General features: G+C 43.9%; 1 protein-coding gene across 1 annotated transcript in view; it reads right to left on the bottom strand.

Annotated features, from left to right (window-relative positions):
* Positions 1-23,401, bottom strand: part of DDX4 (DEAD-box helicase 4) — a 98,471-nt gene extending 75,070 nt beyond the window's left edge. Inside the window, exons 1-3 of the mRNA XM_065406277.1 lie at positions 23,330-23,401; positions 14,580-14,643; positions 3,684-3,758 (exon numbers count right to left, since the gene is read on the bottom strand). Of these exons, the coding sequence (XP_065262349.1) occupies positions 3,684-3,758; positions 14,580-14,643; positions 23,330-23,401 (211 nt within the window). The remainder of the gene's footprint in view (positions 1-3,683; positions 3,759-14,579; positions 14,644-23,329) is intronic.
* Positions 23,402-24,249: the final 848 nt, after the last annotated feature.

The following is a 24,249-nucleotide window of genomic DNA, read 5'->3' as shown; positions in this document are numbered from 1 at the left end:
GGTACTGAAGGCAAACCAAACAGAATTTTGGCCTGGCAATCAAGATTGCAGCCATCCCAACATCTTCTGTAAAAGTGATGGACATTTTCTTTTCTTTTTGGGGTGGGGGGTAGGGACAGGAGAATAGACAAGTCTATGGCATATCAACACCATTTTTGGAGACCAACTCTAAAATCTCTGCCCTTCAGAGACCACTCCCCCAGGTACTCTCAGTTTACATACTCTAGCTTCATCCATGAGAACAGCAATAGTCTCCCTTAAGGCTTTTGCAGCTAGTAACTTCCTGGCAATTGATGCATGCCACTACTGTTATATTGACCGTTCTTAAGAACGCACAATAACCTTTTTGCATGGGTCTTTCAGGGTAATCAGGGCTAATGGCTTCTTAAATTATTTACCACAAGTCTCAAGGGGACCTAATTTCACAAACGAAACTAACATTTGTCCATTTCAATACCTCTCAGTTCAGCAGCAGTTGTGAAATTTAAAATTGTTAATTTCACACTGTTGCTTACAGTTTTGCCAAGACAGCAGTAGATGCAGCCACTGGATTTAAAGAACTCAGTTTATTCTTAAGATTTCAAAATATTATGAGGAATTTAAGTTGCAGTAATATTGCAGCCACCATTAAAAGCCATAAAAGTTGAATGAAAAGCATTTTAGAAAGCTCTTTTCATCCCCACTTTATATATTACAAATTTCCACTACAGCTGAAGTTTCTTACATAGCCTCAGCCCTAAAAGTCTTTGGAATAATTTCAACAAAAAGTCAGTCAAGTTATTTTGGTTTTAGAGGAGTGTGAGGGAAAATGCAGCATTACAAAAAACAAACAACAACAACAAAAACAACACCACACACCTCATCCCTGATAGGGTTCCATCCTTGGTTCTCTTCTCTATCTAAACCATATACATCTTATCGACGTTACCCATTCTCTGTACACTGATCCCTCAAATCTATCTCTACCCTGGAACCGTCCTCCCTTTGGCCAAATTCACATTTTGGCTTGTCTTTCTGACATCTCCTCATGAGTCTTTCAACTCAGCCTCTACATCACTGACACCCTCAATCCAGTCATCCAGGCCCACATTATGGGTGTCAACTTTAATGTTGCACCCTCTCTCTACAGCTCTCTCTTACAAAAGATCCAAGACATATGCTACATACGCATTTAACAGTCAGTTGATGCCCATACACCTAATAAAAAGGAAACAAACACATCAAAGTACTTTCCTCTCTCCATATGACCAAAACTCTCGCCCATGTCATCGTCTTATGCCTGGACTCCTAATCCATCCCTGAGTACTGCAACCTTGTCTCCACATTTAAAAAATTGCCATTATTCTCTTCCTGGCTACGCCACCCTCTTCTGAATCCTTCCATTGACTCCCTATCTCCTCCACATCAGACACCAGCTTCCCTTCTTTTACCACTTAGCCCTATCCTAGCTAGCTATTCTATTAGCTTATTGCTACTTCAAGCACCTTTCCTCCACACTAAGATTCCCAGCTTTTACTAGACACCAGTTAGCACAAAAGCATTTGAGGGAGTATCCAATATAGCCCCAATGCACACGTGACGCTCTGTACCTCAAAGTAGAACCCTGAAACCTCCGTATTCACCACTGTCATATAATTATGATATATTTTGTACAAAGTATGCCATGTGAGGCATCATTTTAAAAGTCTTGATCTGTTGCACATTAATATCCTGTTGGATTACATGTGCTTTCATTATACATGACGTTATGAAGCCAAATTGCCATGTATGTTACTGAAATATGTTGTCAGGTTGGGAAATGCCCACAGCCAACCTTTCAATTGCAACAAAGAACCAGCCAGAAATATGCTGATAGCCCATTAAAGGGAATCCTCTCCCAGTGGCCATCCCTGAGACTTCTCAGAGAAAGCACATATGCAATGGAGACTGCTTGACCAATCGGGACTGCCTGATCCGCCATCAGAGCAAAGATCTTTCCAGCAAGCTGGAAGAAAATATGAAAGAGGGGAAGTGACAACACTTAGCCTCTTTCCCCCCTCCATTTCAAGGCCTGGAGGAAGGTCTGGAAGAAAAAGACCTTGAACAGGGGAAAGGTGGTCCCAGGCTGGAAGTTAGTTCCAGCCTGTTTATTGAGAAACTGTAATCTGCTTTGTAACATCTGTCAAGGTGAGAAAAGCGGTTCGATTCAACTCTTGCGTAGACTAAAAGTTTAGGATTTAGAAAGCATGATTACTTCTTATTTTCTTAAAGGTAACATCTCTGAACTTTATGCCAATAACTTAAAATCTTTCTATAGTTAATAAATCTGTTTTATATTTTACCTAAAACAGCGTGTTTTGGTTGAAGTGCTTGGGAAATCTCAACTCAGTTTACAAAGGCTAGTGTGTGTCCTCTCCACAGTGAGGGAGTGGCAAACTACTTAATGAACTTCCACTGCCCAAGGGAGCCTTGAGTAGGGTAAGACAGTATAGCCCTGGAGTGCAAGACCAGGGAGCTGGGGGGGGGAATTGGCCAGCGCCTCTCTATTGTTGGTTCATGAGTGGCTGGGAGGTCATTCATGTAACTCAGCTGGGTGTGTCCCTGCCTGTGGATGTCTGCATAAGTGCAGTGCCTGTCAGAGGTTTGCAGCTTGACATCAGCATCACAATGTGAGGGACAGCCAGGAAGGTGGGACAGAGTAATAAAACATACTGCAGTGTTAGCAGTACCTTTCCATACAAAGTACAGTGAATACCCGACATTGCAACCAATTTTTAATAGCAACGAGTGTAAATGAAGTATCTGAGAGCTGTATTACTCTGACAGAAAGAAATATTAAATTAACCTACTTGAAAAGTGAAGCAAACGAAGGAAGCAGATACATTTTGTCTTGTGACAAAATCAAGGTAATTAAAGTTCTCAAAATGTTTTCACATTAAGCTACAACTATTTCACACAGACATCAGTAGCAACATTCAATGATATCTTTGTCTCTTGGGCTGGAGAGAGGGGAAGGCAGCAACAAGCTCTAAACTTTAAGCCAGGTATGGGAAATCAGCAGCATCATACTTAGAAACTCCTAATTTGGAACCCCAGATATGCAAGTAGCACAGGAAAAGTTAAGACAGATGTGATTAGAAACCTTTTTGGTTGTTTTGATTTGTGGATTCCTCTGTGCTAACCCCAGGTGCTTTTGTTTTGCTTGTAAACTTTAAACTGAACCCCAAGAAAGTTATTTTTGGTGTTTAATCCCTAAAGCCTGAGTTTTCACGTTTGTTTCTTTTTTAATAAAATTTACCTTCTTTTAAAGAATCCTTTGATTCCAAAGTCCTTAGACAAGGGGTTGGTCTGTGCTCACATTGCTAAGGCAACTGGTTAGTATTTTATTCTCAAGCCTCCCCAGGAAAGGGGGTAAAGAGGCTTGGGGGATATTTTGGGGGGATAGGGATTCCAAGTGACCCTTCCCTGAATATTTGTGAAAATCACTTGGTGGTGGCAGCAATATCTGTCCAAGGCAGAAGACTGTGCCTTAGAAGAGTTTTAACCTAAGCTGGTAGAAAATAAGCTTAGGGGGTCTTCCATACGGGTCCCCACACCTGTACCCCAGAGTTCAGATTTCGGGTGGTATACCCTGACAATTACAAATTAAGAATTTACGTGAATACAACAGGACTTTAAACGAACATTAGATAATACAAAACTACCTCTATTCCCAAAACTCCTTCCAGTACCAAAGCCACCCCGCATGTGTTGACTTCTGTTACGTCCCACACCAGCATCTGGGGGGAAAAACAAAAAGAATTATTGATTCAGATTTCAATACATTAAGTTTTTCTATTTCAAAATATCCAAGTTAAGACTAAGCTATACCTACAGCCATTAGAGAGATATCAACCCTCAACTCAAGAAATAATCTACCGGTAGTTACTAGCCATGCTAAGAGGAAACGCCTCCCTTCACTTGTGTCACAATATAGTAATGTATAATGGGCTAGGTCTCAGATTTTGGTTTTGTGAGGCATCAAACAGATCACTTTTGATATAGAAAACCAGACCAGATAGACCCATAGTCTGTTCTTAGAAGTTTTTTTTTTCTTCTTAATTTTAAAAGATGCAAAATGCACATAACCAGAGCATTAAAAACTGCATTCTGTTATGTGTTAAGCTGCCCTATCACTAGGTGTTTTGGTGCTTTTATTAATTACCTGAAACACTGCTCCTAATATATATTGCCTTAGAGTAGGGATAGGGCGGATAATTTATGATATAATGATATAAAGTATAATGTTATTGGTGTAATTATTGCAAAATATTTTCTAAAGAAATCTTGTATGGATCTGTACATAATGATTCAAAAGAAATAAAAATAAAGCAGAACAAAAATCTCGCTACTTCTTTAACAGAATGGAGACTCACTGCATGCTTTAAACCACAAGCAAGCATAAAAAAAGCTAATAAAAATGTATGGAGATATACCTATCTCATAGAACTGGAAGGGACTGTGAAAGGTCATTGAGTCCAGCCCCCTGCCTTCACTAGCAGGACCAAGTACTCATTTTTGCCCCAGATTCCTAGGTGTCCCCCTCAAGGATTGAACTCACAACCCTGGGTTTAGCAGGCCAATGCTCAAACCACTGAGCTATCCCTCTCCCCCAATTTAATATATGGAGAGATTGCATTATAAGATGTACTTTTTCCATTAGTAGTTTAGCTTTACAGTAACAGTGTACATATGCAAAAAAGAATCACTACATGCTGCGGAAGTAATGAAATCTTAGGGTCTTCACTACAGACTATTGCAGCTGTTAAATTTTGTTTTGTCCAGGTTTCTCATTTCACTAGTCTGAATTATAACATGGTTCCACTTATTAAACGGAATGCAACTTAAGAAATTGTTTAAGCTATTACATCTATTCCAATCTCTCTCAAGATGTCTTGGAAATGTTTCTCTTCCCCATACTGTTTGAAAAAGACTGAGAAAACTGACAACTGCCACAAGAAGAACAAGAACATAAGAACAGCCATACTGGGTCAGACTGAAGGTCCATCTAGCCCAGTATCCTGTCTTCCCACAGTGGCCAATGCCAGGTGCCCCAGAGGGAATGAACAGAACAAATAATCAAGTGATCCATTCCCTGTCACTCATTCCCAGCTTCTGGCAAACAGAGGCTAGGGACGCCATCCCTGCCCATCCTGGCTAATAGCCATTGATGGACCTATCCTCCACAAATGTATCTAGTTCTTTTTTGAACCCTGTTATAGTCTTGGCCTCCACATCATCCTCTGGCACAGAGTTCCGCAAGTTGAGATAGCAGCGAGGTGTACCCTGATGACCCTGCCAGGCCCTGTTTCAGATGTAGGAGGTACTCCAGGACGAGTGGTATAGGCACCTGGAGCGGAGGTGTGCGATGCTTGACACACCAGCAAGTGAATCTCTTCCACTTAGCTAGATAAGTGGTCCTGGTGGATAGTTTTCTGCTGCCGAGCAGAATCTCCCTTACCGGTTCCAAGCACAGGAGTCTCAGTGGGTTTAACCATGAAGCTTCCAAGCCATGAAATAGAGGGACTGGAAGTCTGGGTGGTGAAGGCGACTGTGGTCCTGGGTGATGAGATCTGGGTAAAGCGGTAGCAGAATTAGGGTGTCCCGAACAGCTCCAGAAGCGTGGTGTACCAATGTTGGTGGAGTCACGCTGGGGCCAACGGCTCTGCCTTGTCTCTGCAGATCTTGAGCAGTACCTTGTGTACGAGTGGGACCGGTGGAAAGACATACATGAGGCAGTCCCCCCAGGGTAGCATGAATGCGTTCAAGATCGAGCCCGGGCTGTGTTTCCAGAAGAAGCAGAACACTGGGCACTTTCTGTTGCAAACAGATCTACCTGGGGAAACCTCCACCTTTGGAAAATGGAATGTATGACATCTGGACGGATGGACCACTTGTGGTTGCGGAACCTCCTGCTGAGGTGATCTGCTAGTTCATTCTGCACTCCTGGGAGATACGACACCTCCAGGTGAATGGAGTGGGCTATGCAGAACTCCCATAGTTGATGGCTTCCCAACACGGGGGAGGAACGGGCTCTGCCCTGTTTGTTGATGTAAAACATGGCAGTGGTGTTGTCGGACATCACTGCCATGCACTAGCCTTGTAGTCGGGACAGGAAGGTCTGGCAGGCTAGGCACACTACTCTGAGTTCCTTGATATTGATATGGAGTAAGAGCTCATCCTACGACCATAGGCCTTGTGTTCGGAGATCTCCCAGGTGATCCCCCCAACCCAGAGCTGACGTGTCTGTTACTGGGGACAGAGAGGGTTTTGGGCTGTGGAAGGGAACTCCTTTCGCAGACTGTCCGAGGGTTGAGCCACCAACAGAGGGACTTGATTATGTGCTCTGGCACAGACACCACTGACTCCAGGCTGTCGCGCCCTGGGCGATAGGTCAAAGCGAGCCACGCTTCTTGGACCACGTAAGTGCAGGCTTCCATGTGGCCAAGGAGACTCATGCATCCTCTTGCTGTTGTGGTGGGGTATCACCTGAGGCTTTGGATCATGTCTGTCATTGCTTGGAATCGGGTCTCTAGCAGGAACGCCCTTGCTTGTATTAAGTCCAGCACTGCCCCAGTGAATTCTGTTCTTTGGGTCGGTGACAAGGTCGACTTGTTCATGTTGAGGAGTCGTCCCAGTCTCTCAAAATTAGCTCACACTAGTCGGACTTGAGACTCCACCTGCTCCCTGTAGCGCCCCCGTAACAGCCAGTCGTCAAGGAAGGGATAAACCTGTATCTGCCTCCCGCAAAGAAAGGCTACGACCACCGACATGCACGCGGTGAACACCTGGGGGCCCATCAATAAACGGAACAGTGAACTGATAATGTTCATGGTCGGCCACAAACTGCAGAAATCGTCTGTGCTCAGGCCGAATGGATATGTGAAAATACGCGTCCTTCATGTCGAGGGCGGTGTACCAGTCTCCCGGATCTAAGGACGGGATGCTTGTGCTCAGGGAGACCATGCGGAACTTCAGCTTGACCAAGAACTGGTTGAGTCCTCGCACGTCTAAAATGGGACTGAGACTCCCCTTTGCTTTGGGGATTAGGAAATAACAAGAGTAGAATCCTCTGTTCCTTAGCTCCCAAGGAACCTCCTCCACTGCCCCTATGGTGAGGAGCAATTGACTGCACCTTCTGGATAAGGAGTTGTTCATGAGAAGGGTCCCTGAAGAAGGATGGGGAAAGGGAGTGGGAGAGAGGGGAGGAGCAGAATTGGAGAGAATATCCCACCTCTACCGCGTGAAGGACCCAGCGGTCCAATGTTATTTGGGACCAAGTGGGATAGATTCATGAAGCACAGGGAAGGATCCGGTGTAGTGGCAGGTACACTGTTCTCGGATGCACCTTCAAAAGGCCTACTTTGAGCCTGACAAAGGTTTGGTCGGGCCCTGGCCCTGACCTGACTGGGGGTGAGACGGTCTGCGCCTGCCATTCCTACTCCTCTTTCTATAGAAGTCCTGTGTGGGTCAAGAAGGGTACGACCACTGCTGTTGAGGCTGCAGTTTGAAGTGTTTACACTGGGTTGCAGGGGTGTGCATACCCAGTGACTTCATGGTCACCTGGGAATCTTTCAGGCTGTGCAGCTTGGAGTCCGTCTGCTCCAAGAATGACCGTGCCCTCAAACGGCAGGTCCTGAAGGGTTTGCTGCACTTCGGGGGGGCAACCCATACGCCTGCAGCCATGAACCCCTTCTCATGGCTAACCCTGATGAGAGGGTGTGGGCGGCAGAGTCCGCCGCATCAAGGGAGGCTTGAAGAGAAGGGAAGGCGGTGGCACTAATCTCGTCAATAATGGCCATGAATTCAGCCCTGGAGTCTGATGGAATTAGCTCCTTGAACTTCAACATGGAGGCCCATGAGTTGAAGTTGTATCTGCTGAGGACAGCTTGGTGGTTAGCTATTCTCAGGTGCAGGCCACCCGTTGAGTAAACTTTTCTACCAAAAAGGTCTAGTTTTTTAAACTCCTTGGATTTAAGAGTCAGTCCTTGTTGGCCCTGCCTCTCCTCCTCATTGACCGTGGTCACTACTTGGGAGCAGGGCTGCAGGTGCGAGAACAAATACTCGTATCCCTTGGATGGGACAAAGTACTTGCGCTTCACGTCCCTCGTCATAGGCGGGATCGATTCCAGTGTCTGCTATAGCGTTTTGATATTGCTCTGTATAATTTTAATTAGGGGCAGAGCTACCCTGGAGGGACCCTCCGGAGTCAGGATATCAACCATGGGGTCCTCTGGCTCGATAACCTCTTCTGCCTGCAATCCCATCTTACGGGTGATTCTGCGCAAGAGGTCCTGGTGTGTGCGGTGGTCTATTGGAGGAGGTCCTGAGGCCGAAGTCCCTGCAACCGCCTCGTCCGGGGACAAAGTTGAGGAGGCTAGAGGCGGTACCGGGTCCTCCTCACCATCCAGCTCTCTAGTGTCCTCCTGGTCAGTGCCTGTGGGCTCTGCGCTGACAGTTGTCACGGCAATGGTAGTTTGGCCGGCTGTCAGGGCTGTTGCCACGGTTGTTTCAACTGTGTCCTAGACAGGCTGTGGACCCTGTGCTGGAGTCGATTCCAATCCCAAGGTGCCGGGCTATCTTTATGGGGCCGGGGTGCTCGGGCTTCTAAGACTACTAACCGAGAGCCCCTGGAAAATGAGCCCTGGGCCTGGTGATAAGCCCAGGGAGTCCAAAAGGGCCATTGTGGAAACATGCATGCCTCACTTCTGTGCCAATCTGACCTGTGCCTGCTGCGGCGTGAATAAAGTAAGTCCCCGCCCGAGTCAGACAACACTGATCTAGATCGTGATGACCATGGCAGCACCAAGCAGTACTGAGCTAGGACCGGTGCTGCTCCACCGGGGACCGAGCCGTGGAACCCTGCACGGGGTCCCGAGCTGGAGAATGGTGCCTCGGCGATGGTGAACTCAAGTGGTGCCAAGGGGAACGGTGCCATGTCAGAGAAGGTGATCACCGCATCATGGCTGGCTTGCCTCTAGATGGCGCCACACGCAGCAGCACCAGAAGCTTGTCCCTTATAACCAGAGGTTGTGGGGCCGTCATTGCTATTAGGTCACTGGCGGCTTCAAAAGTGTCTGGGATAGAGGGGGACTCCAACTCCTCCACCTGGCACTGTCTGTCCGGGGAGTCGCTGGGCACCAGGCTCAACAGTCCCCTCCGGGGAACCGAAGTCAACGGTGCCAACTCCTGGTCCTTGGGCGCTGAGTGCTCCTTCATGGGACGTACTGCTGTTGTGCCTGGCGCTGCCTTCAACACCCAGGAATGACCCCTGTCCATCTTCTTGTGCCGCTTGTGCGGCACCAGTGAGTGCGAGCGGTGCCTGATTGTCTGCGCCACTTGCAGTGCCAGCGAGCACCAGTGCCGAGAGTCTCTTGAATCAGAGTCTTTCCTCAGTGCCATGTCGCACACTGAGGCCGGAACGCTCCGCACCAACACGCTCGGTGCCAGATCCCGGCGCTCCCTGGCAGGCTGTGGATCGAGAGCGGACTCCATCAGAAGTTGTTTCAGACAAAAACCCTTCTCTTTCTTTGTCCTAGGGAGGAAAGACCAGCAGATTTTGCACCTGTCTGGTGCTCTTCCCCCAGACACTTCAGGCACATGTCGTGGGGGTCACCTGTTGGCATGGGCTTACCGCGTGTCCCACAAGATTTAAATCCTTGGCCCCGAGGCATGCCCCGGAGCCGAGGGGAGGTAAGAGATAGGGGAGGACCCTGCACCCTAACCCAAACTACTATGTGTCTGTTACAGCTTTCCCCCTATTCCATTGTTTCTTACAGCTGTCCCCTTACTCCATTTTGTTTTTGTTCTCCTCCTGTGGCCGCCCCTCCCTGGCTGTTAAATTGTTTACCAGGGCCACTGCCCTTCTCAAAGGGAGGGCCCCTTAAGTTGTTTACCAAGTGCCATTGCCCTTCTCAAAGGGATGGCCACTTGTGCTGCGTGCTAAGTGGGACCACTGCCCTGTTCAAAGGGTTGGTCCTGTTATCACCTTGTTAAACCTGGGCTCGGTGTAGGGTAGGCAATGTCCAGAGCTGCAAGACCTAATGTGCTTTTGAGTCCTGAGGTGGGAACTCACGCCTATGGTCCAGGACTCTGCCCAGGCACGTCTCTATGCTCACCTGCAGTTTTTCCCTGTATCTCCTCCCCTGTGACAGAAGGAGCCTATCAGGATTACTGGTGGGGAAACTGCCTGAGATTGCCTTTAAGAACAGGCATTTTTGAAACAAACATCAGAAAGGTTCCTGCATTGCTACCTCGTCTGATCAGCCAGGGGTTCTGGGGGGTCCTTTCTCCGCTCTTGTTTTATTTTTGAGCGTACCCCCGTTTTTAACCCCCCCCCCCCACGAAGAACGAATTGCTGCCCGAGAGACCTCCTGATTATCAAGACCGTACCGAGCCCTCCTTGCTTCTTCTGATGTTGTTGCTGCTTCTGCCTTTGCTGCTGACTTGGGGACTGGTAAAAATCCCTCTGTGAAACTTTCTACACTTTTATTACTTTAGCTGCTGGCTCTGTTTCCCCAGCACACAGACTCAAGCTAAACCTTGGTCTGTGTCTTAAAACCTCTCTTAAACTCCTTGGTCTGTATCTGTAATCTGTTTCTTGCTTTGCAGCGCCTTTGCTGCTAGAAATAAGCCTGTGCCTTCCTGGACTGTATCCTGGGCTGCCAGCTTGCAGCCACCCCCCCCCCCCCCCCCCCCCGCTTGCAGCCACCACTAGTTAAATCCCCCTCCCCCCTTGGAGCTGTATCCTGGGCACACACCACTCTGCCCTCTGGAACTACCCCTAGTATAAGGTGCACCCATTAGGTTAGATTTTGTCCTTTAGTCTAGATAAGTTGTAATTTCATTTTGCATAGCTGTAGTTAAGTTAGGTTTAGAAAATTGCTTGCATTGTACCCTGTAAGTTAGGCTTAAAGAATTGTTGCATTGTGTTTTGTTACTTGCTAATTTGTGTAGTTTTGGTTAAGTTAAATCGTAGATAAGATTTTGCTGTGTTTTGTATAATTGTCTCTCTGCTGTTTAAACTTGCAGCCTGTCTGTTCTGTGTCTCCCTGAGTTTAAATCTCCCTCCACCACGTGCTCCTCTTCCCCCATCCCCCAACCTCACGTCTCTACCACTTTCTTTCTCTCTCTCTCTCTTCCTCTCTGCTGTTTAAACTTACAGCCTGTCTGCTCTCTCTCTTTCTAGCATAAAACCCCACTGGTTACCCCTTTTCTTTCTAACACACCTCACATTTTACATTTACACCACTGTGACACATTTTTACCTAAAGTTGTTGGTTATTTAACACATTTTACCCATACTGTTAGTCGGTTATATGCTGCTGTGACACACTCTTTACATAGAAATTGTTAGCTACCTGTTACATTTATACTTCAGTGTTAATTGGTTACCAACTGTATTGTACCCCACTATTGAAACCACACCCCAATTGTCTACTTTAACAAACCCCATACCCCTCACTATTGAATTTTCCCTGTGTTTGCATTTTCTTACTAAAGTTTATTTTGCACCCCACCAGTGCAGTAGTTGTCCCCCCAAGATCCCCTACCTGCTGGCAGGGACACTATATACACAAAACTAAAACTACTAACTGAAACAAACTAGACTAAAGAAGAAAGCTAAAAGGCAAGCAAACGCAGTTCCATTGGCCGTCACGGACGGTAAGAAGGAACTTCATGGGGGGAGGCGGGGCGGGAGGCTGGGTCATATATTGAGCGCCATGAAGGCACGACCCCAGGGGACTCCAAAACTGACCCAATGGCAACTGCTAAGGGAAAATTTTCTAACGACCGTGCATGCGGCACTCACACACCTGATTGGAATGGACATGAACAAGCACTAGAAGTAGCATCTTTTCTTGCTGATCCACCCCATCTTCCATTCCTTAGAGGCTTTCTGCTTTCTCAATCACCTGTTTGAGATGCTTGCTTGTCTGCAACCCTTCCCTACAAATTTTTCCTCTTGCTTGGGATGCAAGCTTCAGATAATTTCTACAACTTTCACTTCCAAGCCCCCTCCACATTCAGATCCTTGAGTTCTTCAGTCCAGTCCTCTTCCCTAACAAATTCCCTTAATGTTTTAAAGTTTGCCCCTTTGAAATCAAGGACCCTAGTTGCACATCTATTGTTGTTTGTCCTTCCATTTAGGATGTTGCCACAAGTCACTGTCGCAGCTTTTAAATGAGGTCACAGCAGGACTGGATGCAAACACAGCTTGAGAGCTTTAGAAACCACAAATAACTTTTTTAGATATCTACTCATCTTGTAGAGGTTGAAAATAATATGCAAGACTTTTTTCCTTCAGAAGAAGAAAATACCAGAAACAAAACTTCATCCCCTTTGTATGGTTCTGGCACCACTGCTCTATCTCCTACATTTTAGCAGGGCCAAGACCATTTCCCATAAATCTCAAGAGAAGACTCTGAAAAGAGTTTGGAAGGTGGCTGGGATCTGACACAACCTTGCCCTGAGGGGTATACCTTGTTCATTTCCTAACAGCCAGCAGCCAAAGGAAATAACCAGAAATGCTGATGAAAACAGGGGAAGAGGACTGAACAGTCAATGAAAGTAGTGCCAGTCCTGCAGTGTATCTTTAGGTACTTTGCCATGACAGCCCTGTCCTTCTTAAAACTTTCCTTTGCCATGATGCCTACAAAAAAATGTTAAGCCATTAGTGCACTGATGCTACTGCCTGCCATGCTGACTAATACTGTATGATTATACTCCCCATTCTTTTATCATACTCCAGTTAGCCTGTCTGTATCCATCTTTTGGCTTATACTTAGCCTGTAAGCTCTATGGGGCAAGGACCATCTCTATTCTGTGTTTATACACAGTAAGGTCCTGGTCTATGATTAGAGCGCCTAGGTACTATGGTAATAGAACCTCTGACCCCTTTAATGAGATCTGAACTAGAGCTGGGCAAATAATGGATTTTTCAGGTTACTAGCCATTTTGCAAAATTGAAAAAACATTATTTTGGGTTAAAATAAACATTTTCTGAAATTTTTGGCAAATCAAGAAATCTAAAACATGTTGAGTCAAAATGTTTAATTTCTACTTTTAGGCATTTTGAAAAGAGGCAAGGATTTACAAAATGAGGATAGAGAGGATAGCCTGACTCACTGGGCTCAGGCTGCAGGGCAGTTTAATTGCAGAGTAGATTTCCAGGCTCGGGCTGCAGCCCAGGCTCTGGGACTCTCCTACCTTACAGGGCCCCAGAGCCAAGGTTCCAGCCTAAGCCCCGTGAGTCTGACTCAGCTGGCATGGACCAAACACAGGCATCTAATTGCAGTATAGACATACCCTAACGAGTCCTGACCTACATGTTACCCTCCGATATTAATTCTCTATACCTATTGTCATTCCTTGTCTGTTCAGTATTGTTACATGCTAGTACAATTTTCAGAAGTTTTTAAATCCTGTTGCTTTTCAATGAGAACATTGGGCTCCTAAGTTAGTCAGGTGCTTCTGAAAATTCCACATGCTAAGCACAAATTGACACAATACTGAAAAATGGTTGAGACTTGTACTAGACCATACTAGTGAACAGCTTTTACTATGCAATTTTCAAAAGTTATACCATCAACTCTTCTTGTAGGGTTCAAATGAGATTTCTTGAATAACGATGTAAAGTTTTTTAGGAAGTCAGGCAAGCACAATTAATGCTTAAATAATGTTACTTCTGTTAAAGTATTTTAAGCTACACCTCTACCTCGATATAGCGCTGTCCTCGGGAGCCAAAAAAATCTTACCGCATTATAGGTGAAACCACGTTATATCGAACTTGCTTTGATCCGCCGGAGTGCGCAGCCCCGCCGCCCCCCCCGGAGCACTGCTTTACCGCGTTATATCAGAATTTGTGTTATATCGGGTCGCGTTATATCGGGGTAGAGGTGTACTATGTACAGTGCCTTACAGACTTAGGCATTTCAGACTAAGTTTATCTCTGTGCATCCTTTTGCTACCGGCAGTAGTTAATTAGGTGCTTAGCTGTTGCTTTGGGGGAAATTCTAAAATGCGCAATATGCACAAACTGAAAAATAAATATTTTTCTCTACTCTTTCACTTAAACCAATCTTGGACATTACTTGTTTTTACTGTCTAGTGTAACAGAGTGAAATGCAATTTTTAAGTTGGTTTCTCTTTGCAATAGTGTTAAATGTGTAAGTTCCAAAATGGGAAACATGAATTTATACTGATTAATCCCCAATATGTTACAACGTTTACAAGCAGTTCTTTAAACTTCCAAAGTCATCCCCTATTTTATGTATTATAGAATAAACACTGACAAATATTGATGTTTCCTTTAATTTCAGCTCTTAAGGAAAGAAAGAACCAACCCAACCTCACTGCGTCTGTTTATATTCTTTAGAAAACAGATCATAAGTTTGCAAAATTACAGAAGAATGGCTGGTTTATACTGAATTTTCTTTACTATATTATCATGTACTAAATACACTCATAGGATTGTATGGCTGAAAACCTCCTGCATCTCTTAAGCCACTCAAGTGATCTAAAACACAAGTGCTTACCATTAGAAATTCCGTAACACATACCTGCTGAATTTCTGCTTTGATTGCAACTAAATGAGGGGTCATTTGCTCTTCCAGAAAAGTTATCCTACAACAGACAGCAAGACACATTAGACCTATTATAACAGTTCTGGACCAAGCAAAAAAAAAAAAACTTCAGTTGCAAATGCATCTATCAATGAGGAGGTTACACCAAGAGTAAATATTATAAATGCTCTTTTGTTTAACAAAACCATGTTTCGAGTCAAAATGTTCTGCATTAATATATGCTAAACCTATTAACATCTCTTTCAAAATCTTTATCTTCTACAGTTGCTAAACGATTAAACTGAGCAACATTTTACTTTTCACACACTTCCAGGACACAATGTACACCACCCAAATTTTGGGGGCTGCCAAAATGCATATTTATTTTTAACATGTCCCTTTAACACAGGAATACTGTCAATTCCCCGGAACAAGTGCTTCAATTTTATTTGTTTTTAAATGGGCCTTTACTGTTTTTTTGATGCACAAAAGTCTGAAAGTTGTTTGGGTTTTCTTTTTTTTTTTTTTTTAAATGAACGTGAAGGAAGTTCTTACTTTTACTCTTTAGACAGATTAGGAACGTTATGCTTGATCTTCTCTGGTTCTGCTGGAGATCATCATGGAAGTATGTGTATTGTGAGCTTTAACAATTTAATTGAAACAGCAGAGCTGTTGAACATTTAACACATTTTTTAATCCAAACTAAATGTTTGCTAAAACAAACCAGCTAACCAAAAATCCAATTAATCCTTTAACATTCACTCTTGATTTCTGTGATATCACCACTGTCTGTATACTCCACTGAGAATTCTCTAATTATACTACCTCTTGTCAAGCACGGTGCAGTTCCAACAATGTTAACAGTGGCAGTGATAGAATAGACTATTTGCAGGATTGGGGTTGGTTTGTTTGTTTTACAAGGTGGATTGATTTAAGTCAAAGCAATCTAAATTACAGAGTTTAATGATGATTTATATCAGCAAGCAGGAAACCTTGATTTAATATTAATCTTGTTTCACCTTCATATTTTTAGTTATTTTTCCTAAAGAAAAATTGATTGGTCAGTAACCATATTAAACATGTTGACTGGCAACTACATATAGCCTTTACACAAAATTTGGTATTACATCTATACACATTCAATACACATTTAATCAATTATATAGCTTAACATACATTTATTCAGAATCTTAGTTTTTATATCATTGTTAGAAAATGGTGAATGATGCATTTCTTGTTTACCTGATTAATTTTTTTATTTATGATTTGCGTTAAGCTGTATTTGGATGGAAACTGAAACTCACAAATGGACAAACAGCATTTTAATTTTTGTATTAAATAAAACTGCCTTAAGTGTGCTGAATACCTAAGAGAAATTATCAAAATATATTTAAAGTTAACTGATTTATTAAAACAAGGAAGTATTAACTGTAGTTAGTAAACTCAACTGTTTCTGTTCATCGTGTCCTTCAAGATTTTAGAACCAATAGATCTCATCATCTCACACCTTGTTTTTATCCATAGACTGAAAAAGGAAAACAAGCTTTTGTCCTTTTTTCCCTTCAACTCCCAGTTTCTCAAACTAGTCATTGAACTGAACTCGTTGCATAAACTGAAATGAAGAAAATATTTCTGCACTTGCAGAAGAGACTAATGCTGTCAAAAGCTGGTTTAACACTTCACCAGCTTAGAGGTTTGGCCCTCTTTAAAACTTCAGCAGCAAATATGTTCTGCTTAATATATTTTTAATACAAATTATTTTAGTATATTATAGTAAATTTAGGCCTTAACCCAAGTTACCATAATTTCAATTAAATTTTAAAATCATTTTTATAAACAAAATTTTTAAAATTAAATTAGACTATTTTCAACATCCATTTTATCCTCCCTGCTTTTCTACCATATCATCTAACCCTTCTCAAAGCAGACATACTGCTGACCACTAAAGCAAAACAAATTTAAGATGTAATTGCTACTTTGAATGTCAAATTACTCCTGGGGGAATTCTGCACCACTGCGCAATGCAGAATTTTGCAGAAATTAAAGTTGTGCATGCAGAATTTCCTTTTTTCCCCCCACAGAAATGGGCGGCAGACCTGTTGGCCACCACGAAGTGGACCCAGCAGAGCCCAGCTTGCAAATAGATGACAAGGCCAGGGGGAGTGGGAGGGAACTGGAGGGTTCCCAGCAGCTGCAGTTCCCAGCACACCCTTAAGGAAGGAGGCGGTGGCAGCACACAGGAAACTCCGTGCAAGCTTGGGACCCCACCAAATAAGCTGTTTCTCCCTCTGGATCCCTGGGGAGGAGGGCGCACGCAAGCTGCGCTCGGGGGGGGGGGGGGGGGAAGAGTGTGTCTGGGCCAGTGGGGCCTGCAGCTGGCCTCTGGGGGTTAGGAGACGTGACTGTCTGGGCTGGGGGGGGGCGTGGCTGGGCTCTGAGGGAGAAGGGGTGTGAGTGTCTGGACCCCGAACTAGGCTCGGGGGGGGCGCGGGCGCAGAGAAACAGGAACTGGATTGTCGTAGGGTTTCTTTAACTCTCTATTTTTGGGGGAATTTGTGTGTCTCTCTGTATTGTTAGAGACATACTTGCTGACAGATATTTTGAAATGAATTACCAAAATAATTAAAACTGGCGTGATTATATAGTGCTATTTTGACAAATAAAATTTGCAGAATATTAAAATATTGTGCGCAGAATTTTTAATATTTTGGCGCAGAATTCCCCCAGGAGTAGAATGTGTATAGTAAAGTCAGTTCCTTTGATAACCTTAGCTTTACCCCATTTAATGTATGAATTAATATTTTTCATGTAATCCTGGTTAAAGAGAAGGCTGAATTTTTAAATTTGCACATAATGCTGTTGCAGAGCCAGTGTATGGTAAATTTCATACAATTTTTTTTTCACTGAATACAGCAAGTGTTGAACAACACTTCTCATCAGCTGTCTTTAGCTGTTTATATTTTCACCTGTACAATGATTTACAGATCTATAGAGAAAACACTGAAGTAAAATATTGAACAGATCAGTTAAGTGTTTCACTGCAAGCACAAATTTAAGCAAGTTAGAACAGCAAGGATATTACATTTCGAGATCTGAGACCTTACTGAACAAAAAAGGAGATTTTCTAAGAGCCTGGTGTGTTGCTTCTAAGGGTATGTCTACACCCAGCCGCTAGTTCGGCGGCTGGGAATCGAAGTTCTGGGTTCGACTTATCGCGTCTTGTCTGGACGCGATAAGTCGAACCAGGAAGTGATCGGCGTCGACTGCGGTACTCCAGCTAGACGAGAGGAGTACCGCGGCGTCGACGGGGGAACCGCGGCGTCGACGGGGGAGCCTGCCTGCCGCGTGTGGACCAAGGTAAGTTCGAACTAAGGTACTTCGAACTTCAGCTACGTTATTCACGTAGCTGAAGTTGCGTACCTTAGTTCGAATTGGGGGGTAAGTGTAGACCAAGCCTAAGGCTCTGAGATTCTTACTTGAATATTTTAAAACATTCAACTTTCTGGCTAAAGTTATGCTCCCAGTACCCTCTGGTAAAACCACATAAAACCATCACACTGTGCCAAATCAGATTCGGAGAACCATGCTTTGACACCACATCCTTGAACACTCACAGCTTTAAGCTGGAGGAGGTTGAGGTGCATCTTTCTTTTGGGTCTGGACCATTTCCCATGAACATATCTAAATAGGAGTTGTTCCTTCAAGCACAAAAATCCCCAATATCGTTCACATTGGAGTTCTTACAATGGCATACTTTTCAATAAATTCTCTGGAAGTTCTCACCAGAAGTACTGCCTGACCACAGAACTGAAATAAATTAACATTTGTAGCCCCTCTAACTGGAAGCTGTACAGACAGGGGACATCAGGAGTGTTTAACCCAAAGCACTAATTTTATGAAGTGAGAAGCGGTGCATTTGTGTAATTCATGAGATCTGTCTTCCCCTGAGCGTCATTCACTAGATTGATGACTTTTTCCTGTCTCCTGAAAAGAGAAAACTGCTCTGATGGAAATGTCAAAGACGAATTCTAGAAGAACCATCTGTTGATCTGGAATTAACTCACTTGTCCTGACTGAAAGTTTAGGTAAGATAAAAGAGATACTATCCTTAAACTGCTCACAAGGCAGATTGTCAGTTTAGAGATTTTATGAGTAGATCATTCAGATAAAAAACCATTTTATTTTTAGTAACCAAGAGCTGCACTCATACCCACCAGGATCTTGTGAGCGCTTCAGAGGCTCACATTACATTACATTGCAGGACAAAACATACTCCTGAACAAAAAGCCAAGTTTGTGTATGAGTCAAGGTCCATGTCAGAAAAATATCCTCCTTCCCTCTAAGCTGAAGATTAGGAGCCAGCAAGGTAGTGCCTTGAAAAGCCCCAGTGTACAGCCAGACAACTCCATGGAGGGTGAGAGGAGGGAAGGAGGATACTTTTCTGACATGGACCTTGACTCATACACATAACATATGCAACCTCTAACCATGATGTGGGAGATTTCTGCCTTCCACCTTTCTGTCTCGAGGAGATATGAGAGAAGGCAGCCACAACCACTCAAAAGACACGCACATCTCTCATTAGAGAGCATGAGAGCCTAGTGTTTCCCAAACTGTGTTCCGCGGAACACTGGTGTTCCGCACGGTGTGAATAGGTGTTCCGTGAAAGAATCATAATTTTAAAAAAGGGTCTTTAAATTTTTTTTAATTTTAAATTTGGCATATTTGAAGCGTAGTTTACAACTCTTTTTGAATGACTAATTTAACATAAAACTCTTTTTCCGGTTATTGATGGATCTCGTATTGAATATCATGGCGTAAAGAGAACGTGGCACGCAAGCATGTTGACGTCTACCCCTTTTGGGCATGTTTCAGTTAGTGACGTCATACCCCTTCAGCTCGAGGCTGCGCGAACTGCAGTGGTATGCACACACCATTCTCTTTACGCCATGTTGAATATAACATTCCTCAACACGTTCAAACCTACGGGTCTTTACCGTGTGTGCGATAAGCACAACTAAACTAGCTTCGCTCAAAACAATATAAATATTTGTGACAAACAAAATTTGACAAAAATCAGTATTTCTAAATATTGTTACTAAACCTAATCACCATGGATTTGTGGCTAAAAGAAGGAACTTTGAAATGAAAAGCAAGTTCTTCTGGTACTCCAACTGTGGCCAAAATAAACGAGCAAAATATTGTGACACTTCAAAGTGAGGATGAACAATCGCAGTCTTTTGTTGCCAAAAAAACTGTTGGTACTAATGAGTTATCCAAGGTGAAAGAATTTCCACCGAAGTATATCAAAAAACAAGAAGCAGCAGGTGTTAAAATACCAAAACGAAAGTATGATGAAAGTTATTTGTCTTTCGGTTTTACATGTGTTGGAAATAAAGATGTTCCTGATGCGCAGTGCGTCGTGTGCAACAAAATACTAGCAAACAGTTCATTGGCTCCTGCTAAACTTTGTAGGCATTTGGAAACCAAACATGCTGAATACAAAGACAAAGATATACGTTTTTTCAAGAGGAAGCGAGGCTCACTTGGAAATTGTAAACTTTCAATGATTAAAATTGCTAAAACAGACAACAAAAGTGCAACAGAGGCATCTTATTGATTAAGTTACCGTATAGCGCTTGCCGGAGAAGCTCACACTATTGGAGAAATGCTTATCAAGCCTTGCGTGAAAGATATTGTAACGTGCATGTTGAGCGAGCAGTCTGGTAAAAAAATTGATGCAGTTGTCAAATAATACCATTGCACACCGTATTAAAGATCTTGTCAATGACATAGAAAAAGAGCTAGTTTGCCGACTGCAAATTTGCCATGAGTATTCATTGCAGCTAGATGAGTCCACTAATGTTTCAGGACTTGCTGTGCTACTAGTATTTGTCCGATATAGATTTAATAATATTATTGAAGAGGACCTGCTCTAATATGAATCTCTGCAAAGCAACACAACTGGAGAAGAAATATTCAACTGCATCAACAATTTTATCGGACAGCATGAAATTAGTTGGGGAAAATGTATTGATGTATGTACTGACGGTGCTCGGGAAGATGAAAGGAGCTGTAACGCGAATCATAAGTGTGGCACCAGAAAGCACTAGAGCCATTGTGTTCTACACAGACAAGAACTTGCAGTTAAAAAAATACCAGCCTATCTGAAAATTATGGTCAATGAAGCAGTACAAATTATCAATTTTGTCAAATCTCAACCACTTCAATCCAGGTTATTTAAAATTTTGTGTGAGGAAATGGGTAGTCAGCACAAAGTGCTTCTTTTACATACGGAAGTGAGGTGCCTATCCAGAGGAAAAGTGCTTGTGAGGCTTTTTGAGCTTCGTAGTGGTATTCTTCACTTCAGATAATTCAGGATGAAAATTTAATGAATGTCTGACAAATTCCTCATGGCTAATGAGACTTGCGTATCTTGCAGATATTTTTGCAAAATTAAATGAAATTAATCTGTCGCTGCAAGGAAAGAATGTGACCATTTTTACTACAATGGATAAAATTTCGTCGTTAAAAAAGAAACTGGAATTCTGGGCATCTTCTGTAGAACAGAATAACTTCGACTGCTTCCCTACAGTACATGAATTTCTGACTGAAATAAATTCTACAGTCCATGAAGAAGTTTCCAGCACCATTTTACAGCACTAGCGTGACTTGCAGGCCTTTTTATTAGAATATTTTCCTACAACTACTGATGATAATGCTTGGGTTCGAAATCCGTTTGTAATTACAGCCAAACCAGTCAGCTTTACTGCGCACGATTATGAAAGCCTAATTGACTTAATTTCTGCCTCTGATTTGAAACAAAAGTTTAAGGATCTTCCGCTGAATAATTTTTGGAGCAGCCTAATAGAAGAGTACCCTAATATGGCTAAACGTGCAGTTCGAGTGCTCCTTCCTTTTGCTACAACTTATTTGTGAGAGACGGGATTTTCGTATTATACTGCAACGAAAACCAATTATAGGAATAGACTTGATGCTGCGCCTGACATGAGGATTCAACTTTCCAGCATTATTCCTAATATTAAGCGAATTTGTGATAGAAAAATGCAGAAACACTAATCCCATTAAATCCAAATTTGTATTTCTATTTATAAAAATAGATTTTCCTAGTAAAAATCTAATTTGTTTGGTCTTTGGGTATATATAAAAACAGGGTTTTTTAAGTAGAACACTGTTTTTAATTTTGACTCTTGCACATGATTTTTGTACTACTTTGTACGCGCTTTCCAGTTAGAAATTGTTAGTTCAAGTTATTTTAAATTTGTATTTTTGCTTTGTTTTATAAAATACAATGTATTTTAACATAAATAACGCAATTTTTTATTTGAAAACAAAACGACTACAAAATAATATTATATGTATTCCGTAATAGCCTAAAAAGTGTTCCGTGGCCAAAAAAGTTTGGGAAACGATGCCCTATACTATATAGATTTCACTGGGGAGACTGGGCAGCTGAAGAGTGGTGGCTGCAGACTAAGCAGCAGTGCAGAAGTAAGGCAATACCATACCATTCCATTCCATCCTTACTTCTACGGTGCTGCTGGCAGCAGCTCTGCCTTCAAAGCTGGGCTCCAGGCCAGAAGCCACCGCTCTCCAGACGCCCAGCTCTGAAGGCAGCACCACCACCACCAGCAGTGCAGAAATAAGGATAGCAGTACCACAACCCCCCCCCCAAACAAACACACAATAAGCTTGTGACCCCCCCCCCCAAAAAAAAAACTCCTTTGGTCAGGATCCCTACAATTACAACTCTGTGAAACTTCAGATTTAAATAGCTGAAATCATGAAATTTACTATTTTTTAAATCCTATGACTGTGAAACTGACCAAAATGGACTGTGAATTTGGTAGGGCCCTACTCATCAGTATGGTGTCCAAGTGCTGTAAGCATACAGTGAAAATTTGAAACGACAAAATTCAATGATTGAAGTAATGGACAGTGTGAGAATGAATGACAAAAATGAAGGTAAGGACGTCTGGGAAAAGTGGGTTTACAACAAAGAAAGAAGACACTTGTGGTGGATGGAAAAAGAGACTGTTCCAAGTACAGAAGTAAACATCCCTGGAGAAAAAGCTGAAAATCAGAAATGAAGGGAACAGTAAACTGGTATGATTGGGAAGGCCATCGCAAGAAAGAACAGAGGAACTAAAACAAAGGATTGAGGGAGCAGGATTAGGTAGGTACTCTGCTTATAGACAAAGTCAAGTTGTTAAAGAGACAGGAATCCAACAGACATCAAGGGGAAAGAACTTGATCTGCTCAGCAGGAACATTTTCTCAGCACTTCTGAGACTAGAAGGATAAGAGTATTTTATTTACACAAGTCATGGTGAACATGGTATAAAGATTAGAAACAGTCTCTCCCTACTGACACACACTTAGGAAATCTAGATAAATACTCCTTTGTTGTTCCATAAAACCTTGGCCTCTAACACAGTCGTCTACCACCAATCTATCACTCCAATGCAAGGGAAGAGGCATATGGGATCGTGTTTGTCTCTCCCGGGCCAGGGTTTAGGTTAAAAAGAACTTGTGCAGGGCATGCTGAAGTAGAGTGACCAGACAGCAAGTGTGAAAAATCAGGACAGGGGGAGGGAGGTAATAGGAGCCTATATAAGAAAAAACTCCAAATATCAGGACTGTCCCTATAAAATCGGGACATCTGGTCACCCTATGAAGTGTAACCGTGCCCCAGCCTCCCTTTGCCCCAATTTCATGGTCTCGTACCAGCTGCTGGAAGTCTGGTACGAAGGATGCCATGCGGTCCTGGATCTCGGCGTCCCAGTCCTCATCTCCCATGCTGCAGGCTCTCAATCTGCGCGGAGAGGGCAAGACCTTGTTACTGGCGGCCACGGGAAGCTGCCGCGGCCAGGCAGAGCCGACAAAGTGGCCGCGAAGTCCTTGAGCCGAATCAGGACTGGAAGAGCCTGTAAAGCCCAGACCCTCCAACACCCGCAGCACCGCACGAGTCCCACACCTCCTCCAACCCGGAATTGCCCTTCCCGGCCGATCCACGTCCCCAACAAGCTCTTCTCGCGGAGCCCCATGTTTTCTAGTCTCTCCCTCCGGACTTCCCACTAGTTGCTGGCCCGGGCGGGCCGCCGCCCAGCTCCCTTCCGCGGGGCTTCCCACCCAAACGCCGCCCGCTGCCTTAGGCCAGCGCTGCATAGGGAAGCCATCGACCCCACCCCGGCGTGGCGGGAGAGCAGGCGGCAGCCGCCCCGCTCCCTCTCACCTCCTCAGCTCCACGCCGCACCAGCCGTCACGCGCCACAAAGGGGGCGCGCCCCCACAACGAGGCTTCTTCCACTCAGCAGCCGCAGCACGTGCCGCTACCTACCAACCACCGCGCAGCGCCCCGTCTTTGTGTCACGTGCCACGCCCACCCACCAATGAGGACACAGCAGCCGTAGCGCCCTGGGCGCGGAGCGCTGCTAGTGGCTATGAGTCACTCAGCCGTGAGTTTGAGCTTCTGCACGTGGCGCTGGTTCTGTGTTAGTCTGAGGCTGAGCCGCTAGCTGGGGGGCTCTAGGGCCGGTCCAGGGGATGTGTGGCTGTGTCGCTAGGTACAGTGTCTGGCAAGGAACTCGGGGGCGGTAGGTAAGCAGAGCTGTGTCGCTGTGTAATGGGCTGCGGGTCACAGTATTG

Source organism: Emys orbicularis, chromosome 6 (genome assembly GCF_028017835.1).
Source record: "Emys orbicularis isolate rEmyOrb1 chromosome 6, rEmyOrb1.hap1, whole genome shotgun sequence".
Lineage (NCBI taxonomy): Eukaryota > Metazoa > Chordata > Testudines > Emydidae > Emys > Emys orbicularis.
This window is presented reverse-complemented; position numbering and strand designations above follow the sequence as displayed.